General features: G+C 41.5%; 2 protein-coding genes across 2 annotated transcripts; one reads left to right on the top strand and one right to left on the bottom strand.

Annotated features, from left to right (window-relative positions):
- Positions 1–3585: 3585 nt before the first annotated feature.
- gtpbp10 (GTP-binding protein 10 (putative)) lies at positions 3586–9585 on the bottom strand. The gene is made up of 10 exons (XM_008287750.1): positions 9469–9585; positions 8208–8401; positions 7998–8089; positions 7286–7430; positions 7122–7195; positions 6979–7031; positions 6759–6866; positions 5814–5891; positions 5594–5717; positions 3586–4384 (listed from the first exon to the last, which is right to left on the bottom strand). The coding sequence occupies exons 1-10, from the start codon at positions 9499–9501 to the stop codon at positions 4179–4181; spliced, it is 1107 nt and encodes a 368-aa protein (XP_008285972.1). The 5' UTR covers positions 9502–9585; the 3' UTR covers positions 3586–4178.
- A 6005-nt stretch (positions 9586–15590) lies between these two features.
- On the top strand, positions 15591–18500 carry osgin2 (oxidative stress induced growth inhibitor family member 2). Its single transcript, XM_008287748.1, has 5 exons — positions 15591–15672; positions 15765–15901; positions 15990–16181; positions 16264–16355; positions 17103–18500. Exons 1-5 carry the CDS (start codon positions 15606–15608, stop codon positions 18283–18285), a joined length of 1671 nt encoding a protein of 556 aa, XP_008285970.1. The 5' UTR covers positions 15591–15605; the 3' UTR covers positions 18286–18500.
- Positions 18501–20075: the final 1575 nt, after the last annotated feature.

Here is a 20075-nt window from a genome sequence, read left to right as displayed (position 1 = left end):
AACCCCACAACCCTCCTCGGTTTGTTTGTGTGTGTGTAAATATGTACAGGGAAATACACACAGAGTATGTTGTTGCTTTTATTTTGAAAGAGAAAAGTCTTTTTCCTGCTGAGTAAAAAGAAGCAGATCTCTGTAGATAAGTGTAGAAACCCTGCTGTTGGGTTTCTATATTTTTTATTTTTTTGTCCTGATTATTTCTGTGACCTCTTTAGCTTTTCTCCATCCACAGCAGAATGTAAGTGTTATTTTTTAAAAATCCTCTCTTTTAGCACTATTTTCATCCATCTCTGTGAAGACACACACGGACGTCTGTCGGTTGTGGCACGTTATCCAGGTGGTTCCTGACGAGTATTCATTTTTAGCGAAAGTTTTAATAGTTTTCTGTGCCAACTCCTGAGTGGACCGAGATGTGTTTGGTGTAGTTATAGACGTGCCACTCGTGTGGTTTTGGAAATTTCCCCCGATCGGATGTGCTTAGTTTAACCCCCCACCCCCTTGATTGATTGATTGACTGATTGGTTGATTGGTTGATTGGGATGTTTGAGAGCGGCGAATGTGAGAAGAAGAAGAAGAAGCCGGAAAATCGTGGTTGCATTTTGGATTTAGCTGTGATGACTGAGATATTTAGCCTTGTAAATGATAAAACTATGCTGTACAGTGCTTGCTGTTTGAGCTTGTGGAGACCAACAGCATGACAAGTTCTATATCAAATTAAGTTATTTCTCTGGTAGGCTACTTGTGAGACCATAAACGGGAATCGAGCATGTCACTGAAAGACTCCCCCCTCCCCCCTTCTCGTTGCCTATTCCTGTTGTCTTAATGGGTTTGTGTACAACAGGCTACACTGGTTTAAAAACTACTGGAGGTTTTATTTTGACCGATGTCACGCCGGTGTAGCTATTTAAGGCGGATTTCTCGGAATCCCCAACAGCAAGTTCTTTGTACAGTTACGAAAACTGTCGTCTTAAGGCCTCATGTTTGTCATTTTACTGTTGTTTAGCTTTCGTTCCAGTGTGGGCACTTTTACATTTGTAATTCATGTATGCATTAGGACTGTATAGGTAATATGATCTTCACAATATTGGACTAATATTGCTACTAGTATCTTTTTTTTTTTTTCCTTTCTTTTTTCAAATTTTATTTTATTAAGTACCTTTGTAACGTTCACTTCTTTCCTCAGCATTATGTACAGACACTATTCATACAGTAATTAAGTGCATTTATTGTAATGATGTGAGTTTGAATGGAGATTTTTTTATGTCCCGGGGCCAATAGCAGCTGTCGTTCCTTTGGCATGTGCTGATCTGTACGATTATAAGGTTTGGACACATGTTGTAAAAACAAAAAATGTCTGGGCTCGTGATTTTGCCTTTCTGCCGGAGCCTTCCTGGTCTTCAGCGGCCCGGTCGTGTTCCTGGGCGACCCGAGGCTGAGGAGAGTGAATCTTTTTTAACATCACGTGCTACGGCGGGATATTCTTCTCGGACATTGCGCGCTCTGAGGACTCTCCTTTGAGGATGGGACCAAGCAGGCTGCAGTATTTCCTGTGATTGTACAGCTGTATCCGCCTGGACCGAGCCATCCAAACGGGACGGCACCGTTCCGGCTCCGTCTGGCCAGAGACTTGAATGTATTCGTGTACCGGAGCGAACCAACCACCCGGTTTCAGCCTCGTGCTGCTCCCATCCTGCCATCGGCACTCCGCTCCAGGAACCTTAAACCCCTCTCCCCCACATGTACTAATTCAAATACTGCAGTTGTATTGTTTTTTATTTTTATTTTTTCAGTTTGCCTGTATGCTGTACAGACTGACGATGCAAAAATCGATCCCCATATTTTTTTCTCCCCTCTTAATCATTCAGTATTGTAATATATTTAATATAAAATAAAACTTTCATCAACACATCTGTCTGCTGACATTTCTACAGAAAAACAAATGAGCAACAATGACGGGACATTAGATAAATGCGGTTTCTTTGTCATTTTACTGCAAAATTCTGCATTTCTGCAACGATGGCTTCAATGTTAGGACTGAAACTCAGAAAACAGATTCTAGAAATGTTGAATTTTACAATAAACTATTACAAAGAAACTGTATTTAGTGTGGATCAGTCAACTCATGTTGTCTTAAATTAAAATATTCCACCATTTACTGATGTAAAATATGCAGTAAACTTGGAAAGAGAAAGCAGTGGTACTGGGTCCATACTAGGACTGAGCATTGGTAGTATTTGAACAATTGTTTTTTTAATTCTGGTTCTCAAATCTGATTCTTTGAGACATGTGCAGTTACTGCAACGGTCAAATAAAATAATGTACCATATTATAAGATAACAGTCACAAACGGCTTTGTTTTGTTTTTTTGCATTGAGCACTTTTAATACTGTTACACATTTTCTGCCCTTTCTATGCCCTTCCTAGTGTTTTATTTTTTTGTTCCTGTTACATTTTTACTCACTGTGGCTCATTTTTCACTACAATCTAAAGTCCTGCACCTCTGTGGAAACAGCACAGAACTCAAAAATGTCTTTTCTGCAATATGACACAGATAAAATGGCGTAAATCATACTAACCAAAAGTTTAATTTCTTTGATTTATTTTAGAAAAAATAAAATAAAATCCTGGACTTGACATGTGAAACATTTTTCCAAGTGTCCACTGGTGTTACCGAAACTGGAGAAAGGTGACGATACTTTATTAATTAGATTTTTAATATGCTTCCACATTTGTCTCCTATCTCCTCTGTGTGAACACTGCCTGCAGTTCAGATGAAGACTACCACAGGTCTTCTGTTTGTTGCAGCCAAGTCACTAACGGCTTCACAGTTATAAAGAGGAGCACAGATTTTTTTGTTTTCTAACTGAATCCAGTTACTGCAACGTCTCGTAGATTAATGGTAGCAACTGGACTTGCTTGAGTTCCTTGAAGACGCTCCACCTCTCATCCAAGAGGCTTCATCAGTTCTGACTGACTAGTTGGGATTTCCAGATATCCTTAAGGAGCCATTAACACCTGAGTTTCGGTTTCAATTGGGGGTTTGTTGCTCCTCCCCCTCGTTATGTGAGTCGTTAGTAATGACCCCTGCCACAATTGGGTTCGTTAAGGTCTTTTTTTTGGCTAGGTGTGACTCCTTAAGGATATCAGTATGTGGAACTCCCAACTAGTCAGTCAGAACTGATGAAGCCTCTTGGATGAGCGGTGGAACGTCTTCAAGGAACACAAGCAAGTCCAGTTGCTACCATTAATCTACCAGAATAACCACGACCTGGATGACCGAGAATCTTCACAGACACGTTACTGCAAACGCTTTATTTTTGCCCAATTTTAAATTGAAACATGCAGATTGTAGTGATTGTGATGAAAATTGTGATTTAAAGCTGAGATTTGTCTAATTTTCCCGACCAACCTGCATGTAACAGATGGTGAGTTCGAGGACCGTCGGAAAGGGGGATATCGAATAATTTTTTTCTGTTTTTACCTTTTGTGGCTCATTTAAATTATGTAAATTTGGCTTTTTTTTTTTTTTTTTTAAATGAAAAGGGTTCAGAAGGTTAAATAACATTTTCAATGCAGCACTCTCACAACGTGGTTTTAGTACTTTTACTTCAATAAAGGATCTCAGTACTTCTTCCACCACTTGTCTATCAACAAACAAAATAATTGTATGAATTTATATAGTCAGCGTGTTATTTAACTGAACTTTGGAACCAGTTCTCGATGCCCAACCCTAGTTGGCACCCTGTGATGAGGTTTCAGAATCAGTAATGGAGCATCCCTAAAGTACACAACGATAAAAATAAATACAATCTTAATCTTTGTGAGCAACTGGCTGGTACAAACACACCTCTCCTCCCCTGTGTTCGTTAACGCCACTTGAGCTCCATTTTCACAGAGGAACATGAATTTATCATCCAGGCGGTTTCATCAGTCTTTTGTACGAGATCATTTCTAAGTCGTTCAGTTACTGACATCTACAGCGTCCAAACAAAGCAGCCAACATTCGACCTCCTGCAGAACTCGCAGAGCTTCATGACTGGATGTTTGAACTGTGAAATCGTCCTCCAGCATTTCTGACAGTTCCTGCTGTCGGAGGCGTTTCTCAGAGCACTTTTCCCGTCAGATGCAACAAAACTCATCCGTAGTTTCCGCTTCAGTGAGCCACACGTCGTCCACGTCGGTCACAGATGCTGCTGGTGCCTCAGAGCCTGCAGCTTCTCCTGATGCGCAGCTTCACTTTCTTCGGCCGCGCCTTCGTCCAGCGACTGGCGGATGCAGCTTTTCAGATGGTCGATACCGAACCCAGTGGTGGCAGAAACAGGAATCACGTGTCTGAAGGTCAAATAGTTCTTCGGTATCATGTCGGCAGGAAGCAGATCGGAGAATTCTGCAGAGGGGAAAGAAGAGCAGTGGGAGTTAGTGTTCTGTTAGCATGAGAAAGAAAATAAGTTCCTCGCTTGTTCTTGATGGACCTGATTGTAAGTCTTCTTCCCATTTTAATCAAAACAGCTACCTGCCCTCTGAATTCAACTTTGCATCACCGTAGCACATCAAACTCAAAGGAAAATATTAAATTATCTTTAAAGAAGTAGAATTCGAGAGCATTAAAGGAAACACATTTCATTTTAGATTTACTTAATTTGTTGTAAAACATCCAAGCGGGTTCAGAGGCTGGATTTAAATCTCTATATTCACTCTACAGATGGTCAGTGTTCAGTATTTAGTTCCATTTGAAGCCATTTTCTGTGACTGTGGAGCGGTTTTCTGATAAAATGTTTACGCTAAGATTAGTTTTACTTCTCCAAACTTCAGAAATCATCTTTTAAATAACTTCCCTCCACATATTTTTCCCTTTCAAGCAGCCGGCACATTAAGTAGATTGTGGCTGTAAAGTTAAACAGTTTAAAAGGAGATAAAAGATCACCATGTTGTGTTTTTTAATCTGTTAAACCCTAAGAACCCGTGGCTATTGTCAGGGTAATTCTACTACCTTTAGTTTTAAGCTCTTATCTTAGTCACCATCTTGTTTTTTTGTTTTTTTTTTTCAGAACAGTCCAGCTCATCCAGATCCTCCATCATTTAATAATAGCTGCAGATTTAATAATATTAGCCTTTATATCAAGGGAAGAAAACATTTTGTGTATGAAATCGTTGAGTTTTCACACCTCTCTCCATAAAGTGAAGTCTTTTTTTTTTTTTTGTATTTCTTCTAGTTATAGGAAGATGTGCTTTATTTTCTCAAAACTTCAGTAATTAGAAAGAAAATAGCAGCCAACTGAACCTGAAGCACTTTTTTCCCCTTTAAAGCTTCTAACATATTTTGTATAACGTGGCATTAAAGATAAAAGATCCTCAAGCTGTGCTTTTTTTTTACCTTGTCAATACATTTACTGAAGTCCATGTGTAACAAAAAATGTATTTGAAAGATTGATTTTATTTCTTTCACGCTGTTCTTCTAATGTTTGATGTTTCAGAGGAACTAACTGTTGAGTCCTCTGCTATATTCTAAACTTTGGGCAGAGGTAAATAATCTCTATGCTTTAGAGACGCTGTAGTGCAGAACACAGGTTTGTCTTCACATATTTACATCAGTTACCTTCTGGGTTTTGTAGCTGCTCCTGCAGCTCGGTTAGTCTGTCCTCAGCGTCGGGCAGGTCCATCTTATTCACCACCAGCAGCGCAGGCTTCGACACCAGCTCCTGTTTGTACAACTCCAACTCCTTCACGTGAAAGAATACATGAGATCAGAGATCAGATGGAATATCCAAAGTGGTACTTAGGATTTGGACATTTTTCTTTTTTAATCATAGCATCACCTTCGTGAGAAGTTGCACAGCTTCGAAGGCCGACCTGAACTCCGTTTTACTTGCCAGCTGGAAACCACAAACATCCACCTGCAGCCACGAAACACAACCAGACATCATCGTGAGAGGCGATCAGGTGCTGACAGGCAATAAAAAACAGCCTGGGACTGTTTCAACTAACACGTTTGTTGATCAATGAATCCCTCATTTAAAAGAAACAAAAGCAACCTGTTTATTTGAATTGCTACTGCTGGCTTCAGACTAAAACATAAAACAACATTTATTTTTCAAGATTTTGCTTCCAACATTTGTGAGTAAATAAAAGCAAAAATGTAAAGTTTAATTAATGCAACAATTACCTGACACCTAATTAGACTCAGTAACCTGCTTTTATTATCAGAATTATGCAAAATATTGCAACATACCTGCAATTCATTCTGTTTATTGCAAGGCAACAATAATGAATAAACCGTGCATGTGATTGATGTATTGTTCTCTAATTTACTTCACAATCCTCTTCCATCTGTTACCTTTCTGAGTCAAGTTCATCTGTTTGTCTGACAACTGAGTCTGACAACTAAACCTTAAAAATAGTGAAACCTGCGGCAACAATTTGGCATTTAAAAGCCTAAATGTCAGTCTGTGTAATTCGGCACAGAGCACCACTTCACCGCTGTCCAATATCTTAACACATGTTGCAGCATCAGCCAGAAAAAAAACATTTCTTTGTTTAATACTTTCTCTATACTGTCAGCTGCAGGTTTTCTCTTTCTATTCATGTTTCTGCAACAAAGATCACCTATTAAATATTTGTATATGAAGACATAGACGCTATTAACGCTGGGGTTTAGAAAAAACAACAGTGGCTTTGGGGGAAAATCTTCCAACAGGGGCAATTTCCAGCTGGTTATGCTGACCACACTAACAAATCCGCAGGTAGTCGCTGTTACTACGCACCACAAACATCAGCTGCTTGGTTCTCTCCACATGTTTTAGGAACTTGTGGCCCATCCCTTTGTTCATGTGGGCGCCCTCGATCAGCCCCGGGAGGTCGGCGACAGAGATCTACCGAAAGGAAAGAGCAACACAAACAACATCAACGACAAAACAAAAAAAAAAAAAAAATCAACTTTACTTCAATGGACAGTTGGAAATAAAGTGACACGCATTCACTTACCTGCTTGTAATCTCCATACATCAGTTTGCCGATCTGTGGCTTCAAAGTTGTGACTGAAATTCATATAACATATTGTAGAAATAGCAGCAAAAGCAAAAAACACACAACAGAAAACAGATAAATACACTTTATAAAGTTCTTACAGGCGTAGCTGGCAACCTCAGGCGTGGCGTTGGACAAGGCGGTCAGCAGAGAAGACTTTCCCGCATTTGGGAACCTGATCGTGATCAAACACAAGAAAAAAAATCATACATTTAATAAAATGCGGAGGTTTTCAGTCAGTGTTCAGGTGTGTTTCTGTTCTCACCCCACAAGGCCGAGGTCAGCGATGAGTTTGAGGTCCAGCCGGATTTGTTTGGCCTGACCTTTGCTGGGCTCAAAGCCAGAGTACGAAGTGCCTCCGGAGCCTCCTTTTGCCACCAACAAGCGATCGCCGTCGGCGTTCAGGTCACCTTGGAGGGCGAGCGAGGGAAAAAAGAAGAAGTGAGGCGGCTGTTCCACTCACATTTGATTACAGGTTCTATACGAGGGGCGATCAAAGGTTCAGGGAGTGTTTGTGGTGCAGGAACTGGAATAAGATCTGTTCTCACATTATAGCAACAATCTTAAAATGTCTATGTTCGTGGAAAAGTTAAAAATTAGGTTCTAGCTATGATTTGGGTCTATATTTATCAAGTTTTTCTTTTGCTGTATAGTTCACAGTTAGTGTGTTTTATCAATAATAAACTAATAGTTGTTAATAGTCCGTCTCTGAACTTTTGGATCACCTCTGGTATGTTTAATTCAACAAATTATCGACCTGGTCAACAAACAACGTCACATGCATCATTTGTTTATGTTTCATGTCAAACTTCTGAGTTCTTGTTACTCTCTGGAGAAATAAATCTTTGTGCTTCATTGGCTAAACGAAGACAAACACGGCTTCTCTAGTAAAAAAAACCCCAATCATTACATTTCTGACTGTTCTGGTTCTGTCTGATACAACATGAGGGAGGTATTAATAAAGATTCTAGACATACCGATGATTCTGCCGTTGTCAGTGGTAACAGTGATACCAACAGGAGCGAACACCTCCTTGTCCTTCCCATTTTCTCCTTTCAGAGCTCGAACACTGTAATAAACACAAAACAAACAGTCTTACTGACCCACAACTACGGAGCGACAACAAAACATCTCTGACAAACTCAATCGATGTCAGTAAATAAGCAGTGAAACAAAAGTCTGCGAACCTGCTGTTGCTTCCTGCTTCACCTACGAAACGTTTCTGTGGGTATCTGTCCTTGATCATCTTCAGGGTCAAGTTCTTTGTCGCCACCACCCAAACATCTCCCCCGTTCCCTCCCTTTCCACCCAGACGGGGTAAACCCATCCCACCGCTGCCTCCACGGACGTACAGGCGCAGGTTGTCCACGAAGTTTCCATACTGCAGAGACCAAAGAGCGAAATTAGACTGGGAGGATATTCAAAAAGCACCTTTAGGGAGAAATCCACTGAAATATGTATTTTATATATTTTAAAATACCTTTTGCAAAATGTCCTGATGGGTTAGGGTTAAAACAGAAATATACCGTTTTCAGGTACAGTTGTTTTTGTTGAGATTTAGAAGGTTCTTTGATAAAACATTATGTTTAGGATTTGCTTTACTTCCTCAAGACTTCACTTACTGACATTTTTTTTTTTAAAGCATGAAATCTAAAACACATTTTTTCCTTTAAAGCAGCTAAAATATGAAGTCTTATGTGGCATCAAATTTAAACCACATTTAAAGAAGGTAAAAGATCTACAAGTTGTGCTTTTACTGATGTCTCAACCAAGCGCCAAATGCATTATTAGAAATATATGGAGAACCTTTGAAGAATTTGCATGTAAATTTTAGATTGTTTTTCTCTTGCTGTTTCCTTGGTGTGGCTGTAATCATAAATTGCACTGCTTTTTCTATTGGTTTTGTGTTGTTATGTCTGTGTTATCAGCTTTTCCAACTCTGTGGGCATTAAACTATGTTTTTATCTGTCTCCTTTAAAATCTGATGATTTTAAGACTTTGCTGCCCTGTGAGGCACTTTGTAACTTTGTTTTGAAAAGTACACTAAAAATACAGATTACCACAATAAATATTAGTAAAATAATGGTTAGTTGTAACTGTAATCATCTGAATTACTCTCCAGGTAAAATTAACTTTTTGTGTCATCTGAGAGAGTTAGTGTGCTATTTTAAGACCCCCTTTTTCTCCCTAATGTCAAGTAAATTAAATTAAATTGTCCTTGCTAATGAATTTTACATATATGTATTTGATAAAATCACATAAAGCTGTGACACACTGTGAAGACCAGTTTGTTGTTTTGCTGTTTACTGTAGTCAGATACATGTAGCTGGTTAGCATCCTTCTGTTGGTTTAGCATTGTGACAGTTAGCCTTCCAGCTAACTCAAATGTAACTAAACCGTCGCTGTTCTTTTATTTATCTCCACATCACAGTCTGCTGCAGCTCTTACCTTCCGGAGACAAATTCTACTGAAGTTCACCATCTTCAGTGGCGTTTGTTGCCACTTTTCGTGTTTTAGCCGCAGCTAACTGCTAGCAAACATGTGTGTGCATGAAGGACAGTGAGTCGTAGCTTCTCGCCGCTGATTGGACGGTAAGCCGAAGAGCGTCGCCGCTGATTGGTCAACAATGCGGAAGAAGTTGCACAGTATTGCCGATGATTGGACGATGAGGCTCAGAGGCGGGACCAAGCGGAACCAAGCTGCTGCTGCTGGGACAATACACAAGACACTCTCCTCCTTCCGCTTTTACACATGAAATAACACTAATGAGAAATGTAGCCCAAACAGTTTAACCAAAAATTATCATTACACGTAGAAACTGTATATTTATATGGGGTTTTTTATTTAGCTAATAGCTTTCCTCTGGCTGGAAATGACGGAAAAAGCAGCATAAGACAGAAAGTACTTGAGATGATTTGAGCAACTGACTAGAGAACTGATGCATCTCAGGTTTTTAGAGTATTAGAACACTAAAACATGCTAGAAACCACCAGGATCATTTACAATAGTGTAAAAGCTGCATTTCTGCAACAGTTTCAATGATATTGTTTTTTTGATGTGGCATTGTGAAAAAAATAAAAAATAAATTAAAAGCAGACATAGAAATAGTGAAGAATTTATCATTGACATCTATAATGTGATCACTTACCATCTTGTGTCAGCTGTTTGTGTTATCACATATATAATTATGTATTTAAAGCCAGAAAAAAGCTGAGGAAACCAAAGTGTGGCGACGTGAACGGCTGGCTCAGACAACGTCTAGACTTGATATAAGCAGTTGGAGCTCTTTAGGAGTTTAGTGGCTTCACAGACACTTGCTTCAGGTCCTCTTTAAATTCATTTCAACTTATTCACACTTATTATTGCATGCATTTATTGATACTGCCCCATGTGCCTGAGATATTCTGTGATTTTGACATTCTTGTGATGCTTTACGAGGCGTCACTTCCGCAGCTTCCTGCCCAACAAACTGCAGTCCTATATCTCATGAACTTAAAAAACAAAAACAAGAATGAAACGGTAGTTGTGGCACGGAGAAAAGTACTGAGTCACCCTCCCCCTCTGGCAGCTATCACAGCTTGCAAGTGGCTCTTTCTTCTTGACAGATGAATTTGCAGCCACTCCTCCATGCAGATCACTTCAAGGTCTGGGGGTATTTTTAGCACAGCATGTTTAAGATCTACACACAGATGTTCAGCGACGTTCGAGTCCAACGATTGTGGCAGCTGCTTCCAAAAGCTTCGGCCTTCTTGGTGGATTCTGAGATGTGCTTTGGATCATCCTCCTGCTGTAGCATCTTGACATTTGCATCCAGAATTTGCTGATATTTAGTGGAAACCATCCTTCTTCTCCGTCTGTGCAGCATCTCAGCCCCAAAGCATCACGTTCCACCACCATGTTGGACCGTGGGGATGCTGCTCTTGGCCTTGAATGCTTCTCCTTTCTCTGTGTCCAAACATCTCCATGTTCATGAAGTGATGAGCAGCAGCTTTCTTCTTTGTCCTGGAGAAGTGGATCCTCCTTGTCTCCATGGAGACCAGCCTTGTTGTTGGTCTGCTGGAGTGTCTGATTGACATGTTGCTACCAGAACTGCTCACATTGATCAGGATGCTCTTGGTGCTGGTCCTTGGGTTCTTCTGGGCCTCCACCATTCTCCCAGTGCAGGACTCACGTCTGTCCTCCTGCAGCTCTTTGACATGTTCCACAGTGAGGAACTCCCTGGACTTTGTCATGATGCTTCAAACTGTGAACATTGAACCTTGGTTTTGGTACATGGCACACCGTAACAAATTCCCCAGTTTGTTTTTTTTTTATGTCAGAGAAATAAAGATTAAAATATATATATTAAATCACATCAACCTTTTTAAAAAAGACAGGCCAAAACTGTACATAACATCCGCAATAAAAAACAAAATTGTAATTTTACAAATAGTAATTCGTTTAAGATTTTTTTTCTTTTTTTTTGTTTGTTTTTTTTAACTGTACTTAAATTAGCCAATAATATTACTTTTCAGATATTTAATTTTATTTAAAAGAAAAAGGACATGTATTAAGGACTTAAAATAGTCAGTAATTTTTAAACAATTTCTAACTGTTACAAATGTCTCCTGTTTTGTTAAACTAAATATATCTAATATTATCAAAGAAAAAAAGTATTACGTGTTGTAACATGTTGACTGCAAAAAAAAATCAAAAATCTATGCTTTTATAAATATTCATTGGTTCTGGTACAATGCCTGACTTTGCAATTACACATTTTTTTTCTCTTTAAAATAGCTTAAAAACATCAAACAGATATCTTCACCATATTTTCATAGTTTTTAAGTTTTTTTTTAAATGTTACAGTACTTTTTTTTTTATATATAGATTTGTAATAATAATATTATGATTATTTTGCAGTGTAGAAATGACCAGAACCATTTGGAATGATATAGAAAAATCTGCAACAATTTCCAGGAGTATAATTCACCTTGGACATGGTATTTTTACTAATATTATAATGAAAAATATAAATAGATTGAATTTATCATCAACTGCTCCAACACCAACCTATACTGCCTTTAATCACTCGTCAATGTTATTTCCACGCAGAAGAAACTGCGCTGGAATCTAAATGTTGCAGGACTCCGGCTGATTTGGGGCTTTATTGGAGCATAAATGAGATTTTGTGAACGCGTGTCTTGAAAAGCAGCGTCCACTGTGACCGGCGGCGCTGTGAGGATGATGCTGGGATGCTCGGTCTCCGTGAACGCGCAGCCGGTGCGGAGCAGAAATGCGCATGTGACGACAAAAGCGGACGCAGGAGCCGGTTTCTGTCTTTCGCCGTGAAGACGCAGAGAAGATCTGCGCCCCCGTCGGCCGACACCTCCGGGCTGCTCGGACCAGAACACACCGGGTCCGCTCGGATCGAACCGACACCGCGGTGAGTGACGCCAGGGAGGCCGGCTCATTATCCGGACGGAGCCCAGACAGCCGGGAAGGTCCTCCCACCCGCCGGGGGCTGCCTATTTATACGGTCAGCGCCGCGGGTCGTGATACTGGGACGCCACTGGGACACAGACATAAACCACAGCGCGGTAAGAGACTCTGCTCTTGGCCGAGGTGTTGCGGATGTTGTGTGTTTGACCTAAATTACGCAATGATGTCGCCTGTGCGCCTTATTGGAGGCAGGAGTCTGGAGTGTGGTGGGAGGTTTGAGCCTGGACGGTGCTTAACAGACTGCTGCATCATGCACTGGCTCCAGGAGCTGCTGCAGCATCCGCACACGCACTCACACACAGGCTCATACATATAGAAGCAGGTAGAGTTTAACCTCGTTCTGTGACGGAGCTGCAGGATGCTTCGTGCACATGAGCTCAAGTTGCAAAGACGAGGAGGAAAAACAAACGAACACAGGGATCCTGATTGAAGCGCCCAAAGAAAAAATGTGATATTTTGTCATTGTGTTCACTGAAAGTTGCACACAAACTTCCATGTGTTTACCACGCTGTGTGTAGGAGCCACATGCACCTATAGCGCACCATGTTCTGGAACAGTACAGTCCGTCCTACATGCTGCAACAAAAAAAAAAAAAAAAAGGCGCACATGTAGGCGCAAAACAAACCAGCAAAAAGAACATCTTTAGCTGGGGCGTTTCTATTCTTATCACTGTGGATGTTCTCTCTGCTGGTGCTGTTTTACTCTCAAGGCTTCTTCTATAGACTGGATCATCTCTGTGATATTTCAGTAAATATTCACACTGTTTGTCTTCATTATTTGCAATTGTGGGTCGCAAAAGTGTAAAACTGTGCGGTAAACAGCACATGATGCGCACAGAGCTGATGTTGCATCATCTGTCAAAAGCATTCAATGCACCTGAGGTACTGTGAGGCTGATGGATAAAGCTGAAGTTTGCATGTTGAATAACAACCAAAACAGCCACAATAAACGCTATAGAGTAAAGCTGCTCTGCTTAATGGATTATTCGATTAGTTTACAACTGTTTTAATAATAATTAATTGGCTTGAGTGATTTTTTTTTCAATTGAAAAACCCTTAATTCTTTTGTTTTTTTCTTTTTCATTTGTTAATTTTGATTTTTTTTGGTTTTTTTTCGGCCGTTAACTTGATTTTTTTTGGTTTTTGGATAAAACAAGACATTTTAACATTTTTTCTGACATTTTAAGAATCAAAAAATTAATTGATTACTGTAGAAAATAATCAGCAGGCTAATGGGCAGTAGAAATGATCATTAGCTGTAGCAGCAGGTACAATAATAATATTATTATTATAGGTTAAAAGGACATTGCAGTTTTCAGCGTGATTTTATTGTAAGTGATTATTATAAGAGATTAAAAATAACAAATAGTATCTAAAAAAAACAAAAACAAATTTAGCTTAAATCAAAATCTTAAACACTCTTTTCTCTCTGTTCTTGTATCGGTTTCTTTCCTCCTCTATGCCAGTAAACTGAATATCTTTGAGGTGTGGACAAAACATAACATTTGTTATCTTGTGCTGCTTGATTTTATTTATTTATTTTTTAAACCAGTTTCTTACATTTCAGATACTAAACTGATTAATCCAGAAAATAAGTCACAATGAAAACAATCCTTAGTTGCAGCTCTAATCATTAATATATTAGAACGAGGTTTATTTTGGATGATTGATGACAGCTAATACTTCTGAAAGCAAGTAAGATTTCAGTAGTTTTGCATCACTGGAGGGGCAGATCTGAAAAAGTAGTATACAGAGTGTAGAACAAGATAATTGAGAATGGAATTGTAAGTTGCATCACGACACTGTGACTAAATCTTGTTAAGCCTAAATTTGAGGCTCAATAAAGACAGTAAGTGGACAGAGGGGACATTTTCCAACAAAGTCAACGATCAAATTCCTGTTTTAACTGCATTCAGAGTTCAAGTCAGGCTTTTAGCTTGTTCATTTGTACGTTTCTATGTGCTTCTACTGGAAATAGCTGAAAAACAACCGAGGCATTACGTTACCCACCGATCTAAGAGAGTGCAAAGTGAAAGTTTGAGAAAGAGGGAAAAGTTTCCGACTGTAAACACTGTCGGGTTTTGTCCAATTGACCAGTGGTGTGGAAATACCAGTATCAGCCTGCCAACTGGGGGCACGACCATGTGTGGAATCCCATTGCTTTCACTGAAAAGGGTAAACAAGCCGAAAGACAACCGGTTGGCCTACAGACACAGGTCAGACAGGGGGAGGCAGGGGGGAGGCGGGGGAGGATTGTATCTGCAGCAGGGAGACATGGGAGTTTTTTGGGGAACCGAGCCAGAGTTTTGGGACGTAAGACAAAGGTGGCGTAGGCAGTGTTTTGGTTCAAAGTGGGGCAAGTGGGCTGCGGTGGCAGCGGCGGCCAGTGGGCGATGTTTTGGCGGGAGCGTCTGAGACGGGCTCTGGTTCTGTCAGCGAGCCAGAACCACATTCTCACCCCGCCGCCGCTCAAAGACATAAACAGGCCCAGTGGGATTAGGGCCCACTCGGAGAAGTGATCAGGGGGGATTTGCTGCCCGGCGGGCACACAATGGCACTGTCGCGTAACGCACAAACACACACCGCACATGCTCGACGACAACATTTCACAACAGGCCCGAGCCTACATAAATCTGATTAGAACTCCCTTTTGTTTGGGGGAGCGGCACCGGGGTTAACCCTGGCTAGAGTCCCCGCGGGCCATGTGCGGCGGGACGTTGGCGGGACGGCGATAAAGAAAAAAGCTGGTGGTGTTGTGGCGGCGTGTTTCCACGTGTGTGAAGCCCCAGACAGACAGGGAGGCTGTGTGTGGAAGCACAATAACAGGATGAATGCAGGTTTTTTTTTCTCCCCTCGGTGTGTGTGTTTCTGAGTCAGCTGATGATGGAGACAGGATCTAAGCTAACAGGAGACAACAACAACACCGCCAGACACAAAGACAGAGAGCCGGTTTGAACCTGTTCAAATAATCTGACCCAGATACATGGAGGGACAAAGCACAAATGAGCTTTTAGTTGGACACTGAATGGACAGAAACGTCTGGAAGTTTCTTCACATTTCTGATTTTGTTTTTCCTCCTCAGTGCCGGCTCTGGCCCAGGCTGCAGCCATGCCTCTTCTGGAAGAGACCGCTCTGCCGACAGAGCACCCACCTACTGTCCCCGTGGTCATCATAGGTAAACTTTCTGCACCTCTAGGTGATCCTGCACACATATTAAAAATACCACAAGCAGCCTTTTCATCCTATGATAATTCCTTGTGTGCTTAGGGAATGGGCCTTCAGGTATTTGCCTGTCCTACCTGCTGAGTGGATACAAACCCTACTTAGACACGGCTACTGTCCACCCAAACCCGATACTGTACAGAAAACTGCAGGAGACCAAGCACCTCCCGATCACAGAACAGGTAAAAAAACACCTGCAGATTTCTTATGCATGTCCATAAAGCCACTCAGGTGTGTCATGATAGCGTTTTTTGTATACATGTTTTGCAGGATCTGGAATATTTGAGCGAAGGTCTCGAGGGGAGGTCAAGGAATCCGGTGGCTGTGCTTTTCGATACACTGCTTCACCCCAATGCTGACTTCGGCTACGAGTTCCCTCCTGTCCTGCAGTGGAGGAGGGACAAGCAGCAGCACATCCCACATCTGGTTCTGGGGAGGGCGACACCCGGTGGTGCCTGGCATGTAAGTCGCATACAAAGTTTAGTCCGAAAGACCCTTGTATCAGTTCATATAGGCTCTAATGTTGCCTCTCTTGTCTCCTCAGGCGATGGAAGGCTCCATGCTGACTATTAGTCTTGGCATCTGGATGGAGCTTCCTGGAGTCAACTACAGAGACCTGACCAATGGGAAACGCAGGTAAACAGAGAGGGCAAAGTGGAAAGCAAAGACAGAATGGCTCAAGCTTCCATTTAAAGACATTTTTAGACATTTCTATTAATCTGACAGCATCCGGATTCATGTCTGAAGGAGCACTAAGTTCACTTCTCTGTCGAAGTCGCAATGGCAAACCCATCAAGTTGGACCTATAATAACATTTCCGTATGACTTGCAAAACGGCACAAGTCTGAACTACATGCAGTTACATTAACAAACATGCACAAGCAATGTACTTTACATTGTGCGAAATTATTTATAAAACCTCTTTTCCACATGTCAGCACCAGTATTTGCCCATAAACACCACAGAGAGCAAAAGACAGCTTGAAAATCACAGAACATCACCAACAACTCCGTCACAGCTGTCGGGATATTTTTATTTTATTTTTTGGTAAAGTTGGATTATCATCATCATAGAATTTTCAGTGTTTAGGAAGTCTTAAATAACCAAGACTGTCAGATATTTGGATAGTTTGATAAGCTGCTGTTAGTTTAGATATTGTCTTTTGTTAATAGGCTAACACTGAGTATATCTCGCACTTAAGAAACTGTCTCCATCACTGTGGTGTCTAAATGAAACCATGCAGAGCATTAAAAGCAACCTTTATCTGAATGACAGAATGCCGTCACTTCAACAGCCTAATGAAGCAGCAATGTTACACATCCCATGTCTGAAACGGGTACAATTTGGTACTAATGTTTGCCGTTGTCTCGGTTCTCTCTTTAGGGATGTCACCAGCGACAGAGCCACCCCAGAGGAGATCTCCTCCTATTACCGTAACTATGTGAAGCTAAAGGGTCTCCAGAAGAATTTCATTGACAACACCTACGTGACCTCTGTTCAGAAACTCTGCCGGGGGCACGAGGGGGAAGGTCTGGAAAATGGGCATGCTGATCAAGGAGACGGAGGGGTGGGAGATGGTGGGAATGAGGGCTTTGAGGGTAACGGAGTAGAGAATGTAAACAGTGGAGGAGGTGGGGCTCTCTGGGAGGTGAGGGGATACCAGCAGGTGCAGAACGACACCCATGTTCCCTTTTCTTTGTTTGCGGAGAACGTAATTCTGGCCACCGGTGCGTCCGATTCGCCTGTCCGGTTAGGTATAGAGGGGGAGGATCTGCCTTTCGTGTTCCACAGCATCTCAGATCTGGGCTTGGCCGTGAGCCGCAGAAAACTGGATGTGAACTCTGATCCGGTTCTAATTGTAGGCGCCGGTTTAAGTGCCGCCGATGCAGTTCTGTGCGCTTGCAGTAGCAACGTTCGAGTGCTGCACGTGTTTCGTAAGAGTGTAGACGACCCAGACCTCATCTTCAAGCAGCTGCCCAAGACCCTGTACCCAGAGTACCACAAAGTCTACAACATGATGTGCTCTCAGGCCTACACAAGTGTGGCTCCTTCTTCTGCCCCCAACAGACCCCAGGCAGTCAGCATCGCCTCCTCAGTATGTGCCAAGATGTGCCCAAAGCCTCAGCTTGCAGCAGGTAACGTGGCCGGTAACACCAGTGTCGGCCTGTTTCCCGACTACACCAGTTTCCCCGAACACTGCGTGGTGTCCTTCCAGTCTGACAAGAAGTGTTTGCTGCAGGGGAACAACTCCCTTAAGGCCTTCAAGATCTCCATGGCACTGGTGTTGATTGGGACCAACCCAAATCTGTTCTTCATAAAGGGGCAGGGCCAGTACCTGGGTCAGGATCCAACAAGACCCATCTCCTGCAAGCAAAACCCCATTGACATCCACCCCTACACCTATGAGTGCACCAACGAGCCAGGTCTGTTCGCCATGGGCCCACTGGTGGGAGACAACTTTGTTCGCTTTTTGAAGGGCGGCGCTTTAGGCATTGCCTCCTGTCTGCTGAAGAGACTCAAGAATAAAGGGAAGCTCATCAGCAATGGGGGAAGTAACTTCATCTGAAAGCAGGATGGTGGTCATGTTGTTGGTCTTACGGCACAGATTGCAAACCGTTGATGTAGAAGGCAAAGTTCTAATATGTTTTCATCATTAACGCAGTGTTTTCTCATCAAAGCAAAGGCATTTTTACAACTTTCTGAGACCAAAAAGACAATGGATGTACACTAATTAGTTTCTAAAGAAACAAAAGACAGCTTTCCAGAGTGTTGTCTGGCTTCATATGAAGTCCCCATATGTCCGAGCTACCGTGTGCCAATGTTTTCTAGTCAATCTGTAACCTCATAACTGAATGGGACCTTCTTATTTTCATCAGGGTTATTTATTCATTCACCATGTGTCTTCAATCCATCTACTAACAACACTTAACTTGCCGTTGCATCATGCTTTAAGTCGGAGAGGGAACACTCCATTTAAATCCATGCAACTTTTAGCTGAAGTTGTGTGGGCACTCGCGGAACAACCTGTGGTCCCACGTACAAAACCCACAAACAGAACACAACCAAGAGTGTTTGCAATATGACGTGTACACCAGATTTATCTTAGAACCTGTGACCCAACAAGTTCATGGCTAAGAAGTCTTAGTGGGCGTCTTTCTACTGCAGGAACTCGGGGCTTCATAATCGGCAGTTTCAGTCTTTCCATTTCCATTGCGGTGTAGGATTCAACAACTTAGACTAACTGAATGTAACTCCAGTTGTATGAGCATGTGAGGTTTGTTATGTTAGCCTATACGTTGAGTTTAACACTGTTGGTGGCAATGTTAGAGAAGAAAAGACTGCTAATCATGAGGGCATCAAGAGGGCAGAAACATGGTGCTTTTTGTCCTTTCTTAGTTAAAACAATCAGGATTTGTCTTTGAGTTTAACACAGCAGTTTTCTAGGGTCACCCTGAGGAACCCAACCTGAGTAGGTACTTCCTCCCCCAAAAAACAGTCCTGAAAGGGACAAATCTTGTAGTCAAAGGTTCCTGCAGTGGAAAACAGCTTAGTGTACCTGGTTATTGAGCCTGCTTTAAAAAAAAAAAGAAAAAAGAAGTCTTCTTTTAGCTGCTAATGTAGGTAGTTGGAGCCATAGTCTAATAAATCCAACCTATTGCTTTGGTTGTACCACTACTAAAAGGCTTTCTATGCAAATAAGTTCACTTACAGATCCCATTGCTAATTTACCGTTTGGATTCAAGCATCCCAGTGAACGGTATGGTCATTGAAGGGTCGCTCTGGTGTTTTACATGATTCTTCTTTTTTTTTTATTTCCCTAAAGCGTAAAAAACTTCAGACAGATACTCTCGTGTAGCTCAGATGACACTCCAAATATCACATTTGTCGTAACGTTGATGTTTGCTTAGATTTTCAAGTTTCAATTCTGACATAGAAACTTGTGTAAAGACAGATTTAGACAGGACATGGTGTTCACTGTGAGTGTTAAAACAAACACCAGTATGATCCTTAGCCCTTTAATTATAATTGCCAATTACATAATGACTAGCAAAGAACTGATCCACTTCTTGCCTTGGTAACCCATTCGTCTAAAAGCCACAACACCACAACACTTTCACAACACTGCAGATTTTCTCGTCATTTTAGGCAGAATGACTGTTTGTTAAGTGCCAAATAAGTTTAGAAAGGTTACGAGGAGTGACGGTAGCGACCTATCCCCCCCCCACCCCCATTTCTACTATATATTTTTTTTAAATCTTTCTTTTTGGTCATTTAAACCGTGTTTGCAAAACTATGATGCCATATGCAGAATTCTTTGTGTGCCGCTCATGCACAGCTCAGGCTTTGTTTACTGTG

The sequence above is a fragment of the Stegastes partitus genome, unplaced genomic scaffold (genome assembly GCF_000690725.1).
Source record: "Stegastes partitus isolate 25-593 unplaced genomic scaffold, Stegastes_partitus-1.0.2 Scaffold517, whole genome shotgun sequence".
Taxonomy (NCBI): Eukaryota; Metazoa; Chordata; class Actinopteri; family Pomacentridae; genus Stegastes; species Stegastes partitus.
The sequence above is the reverse complement of the archived record's forward strand: the minus strand, read 5'-3'. Positions and strand labels throughout refer to the sequence as shown.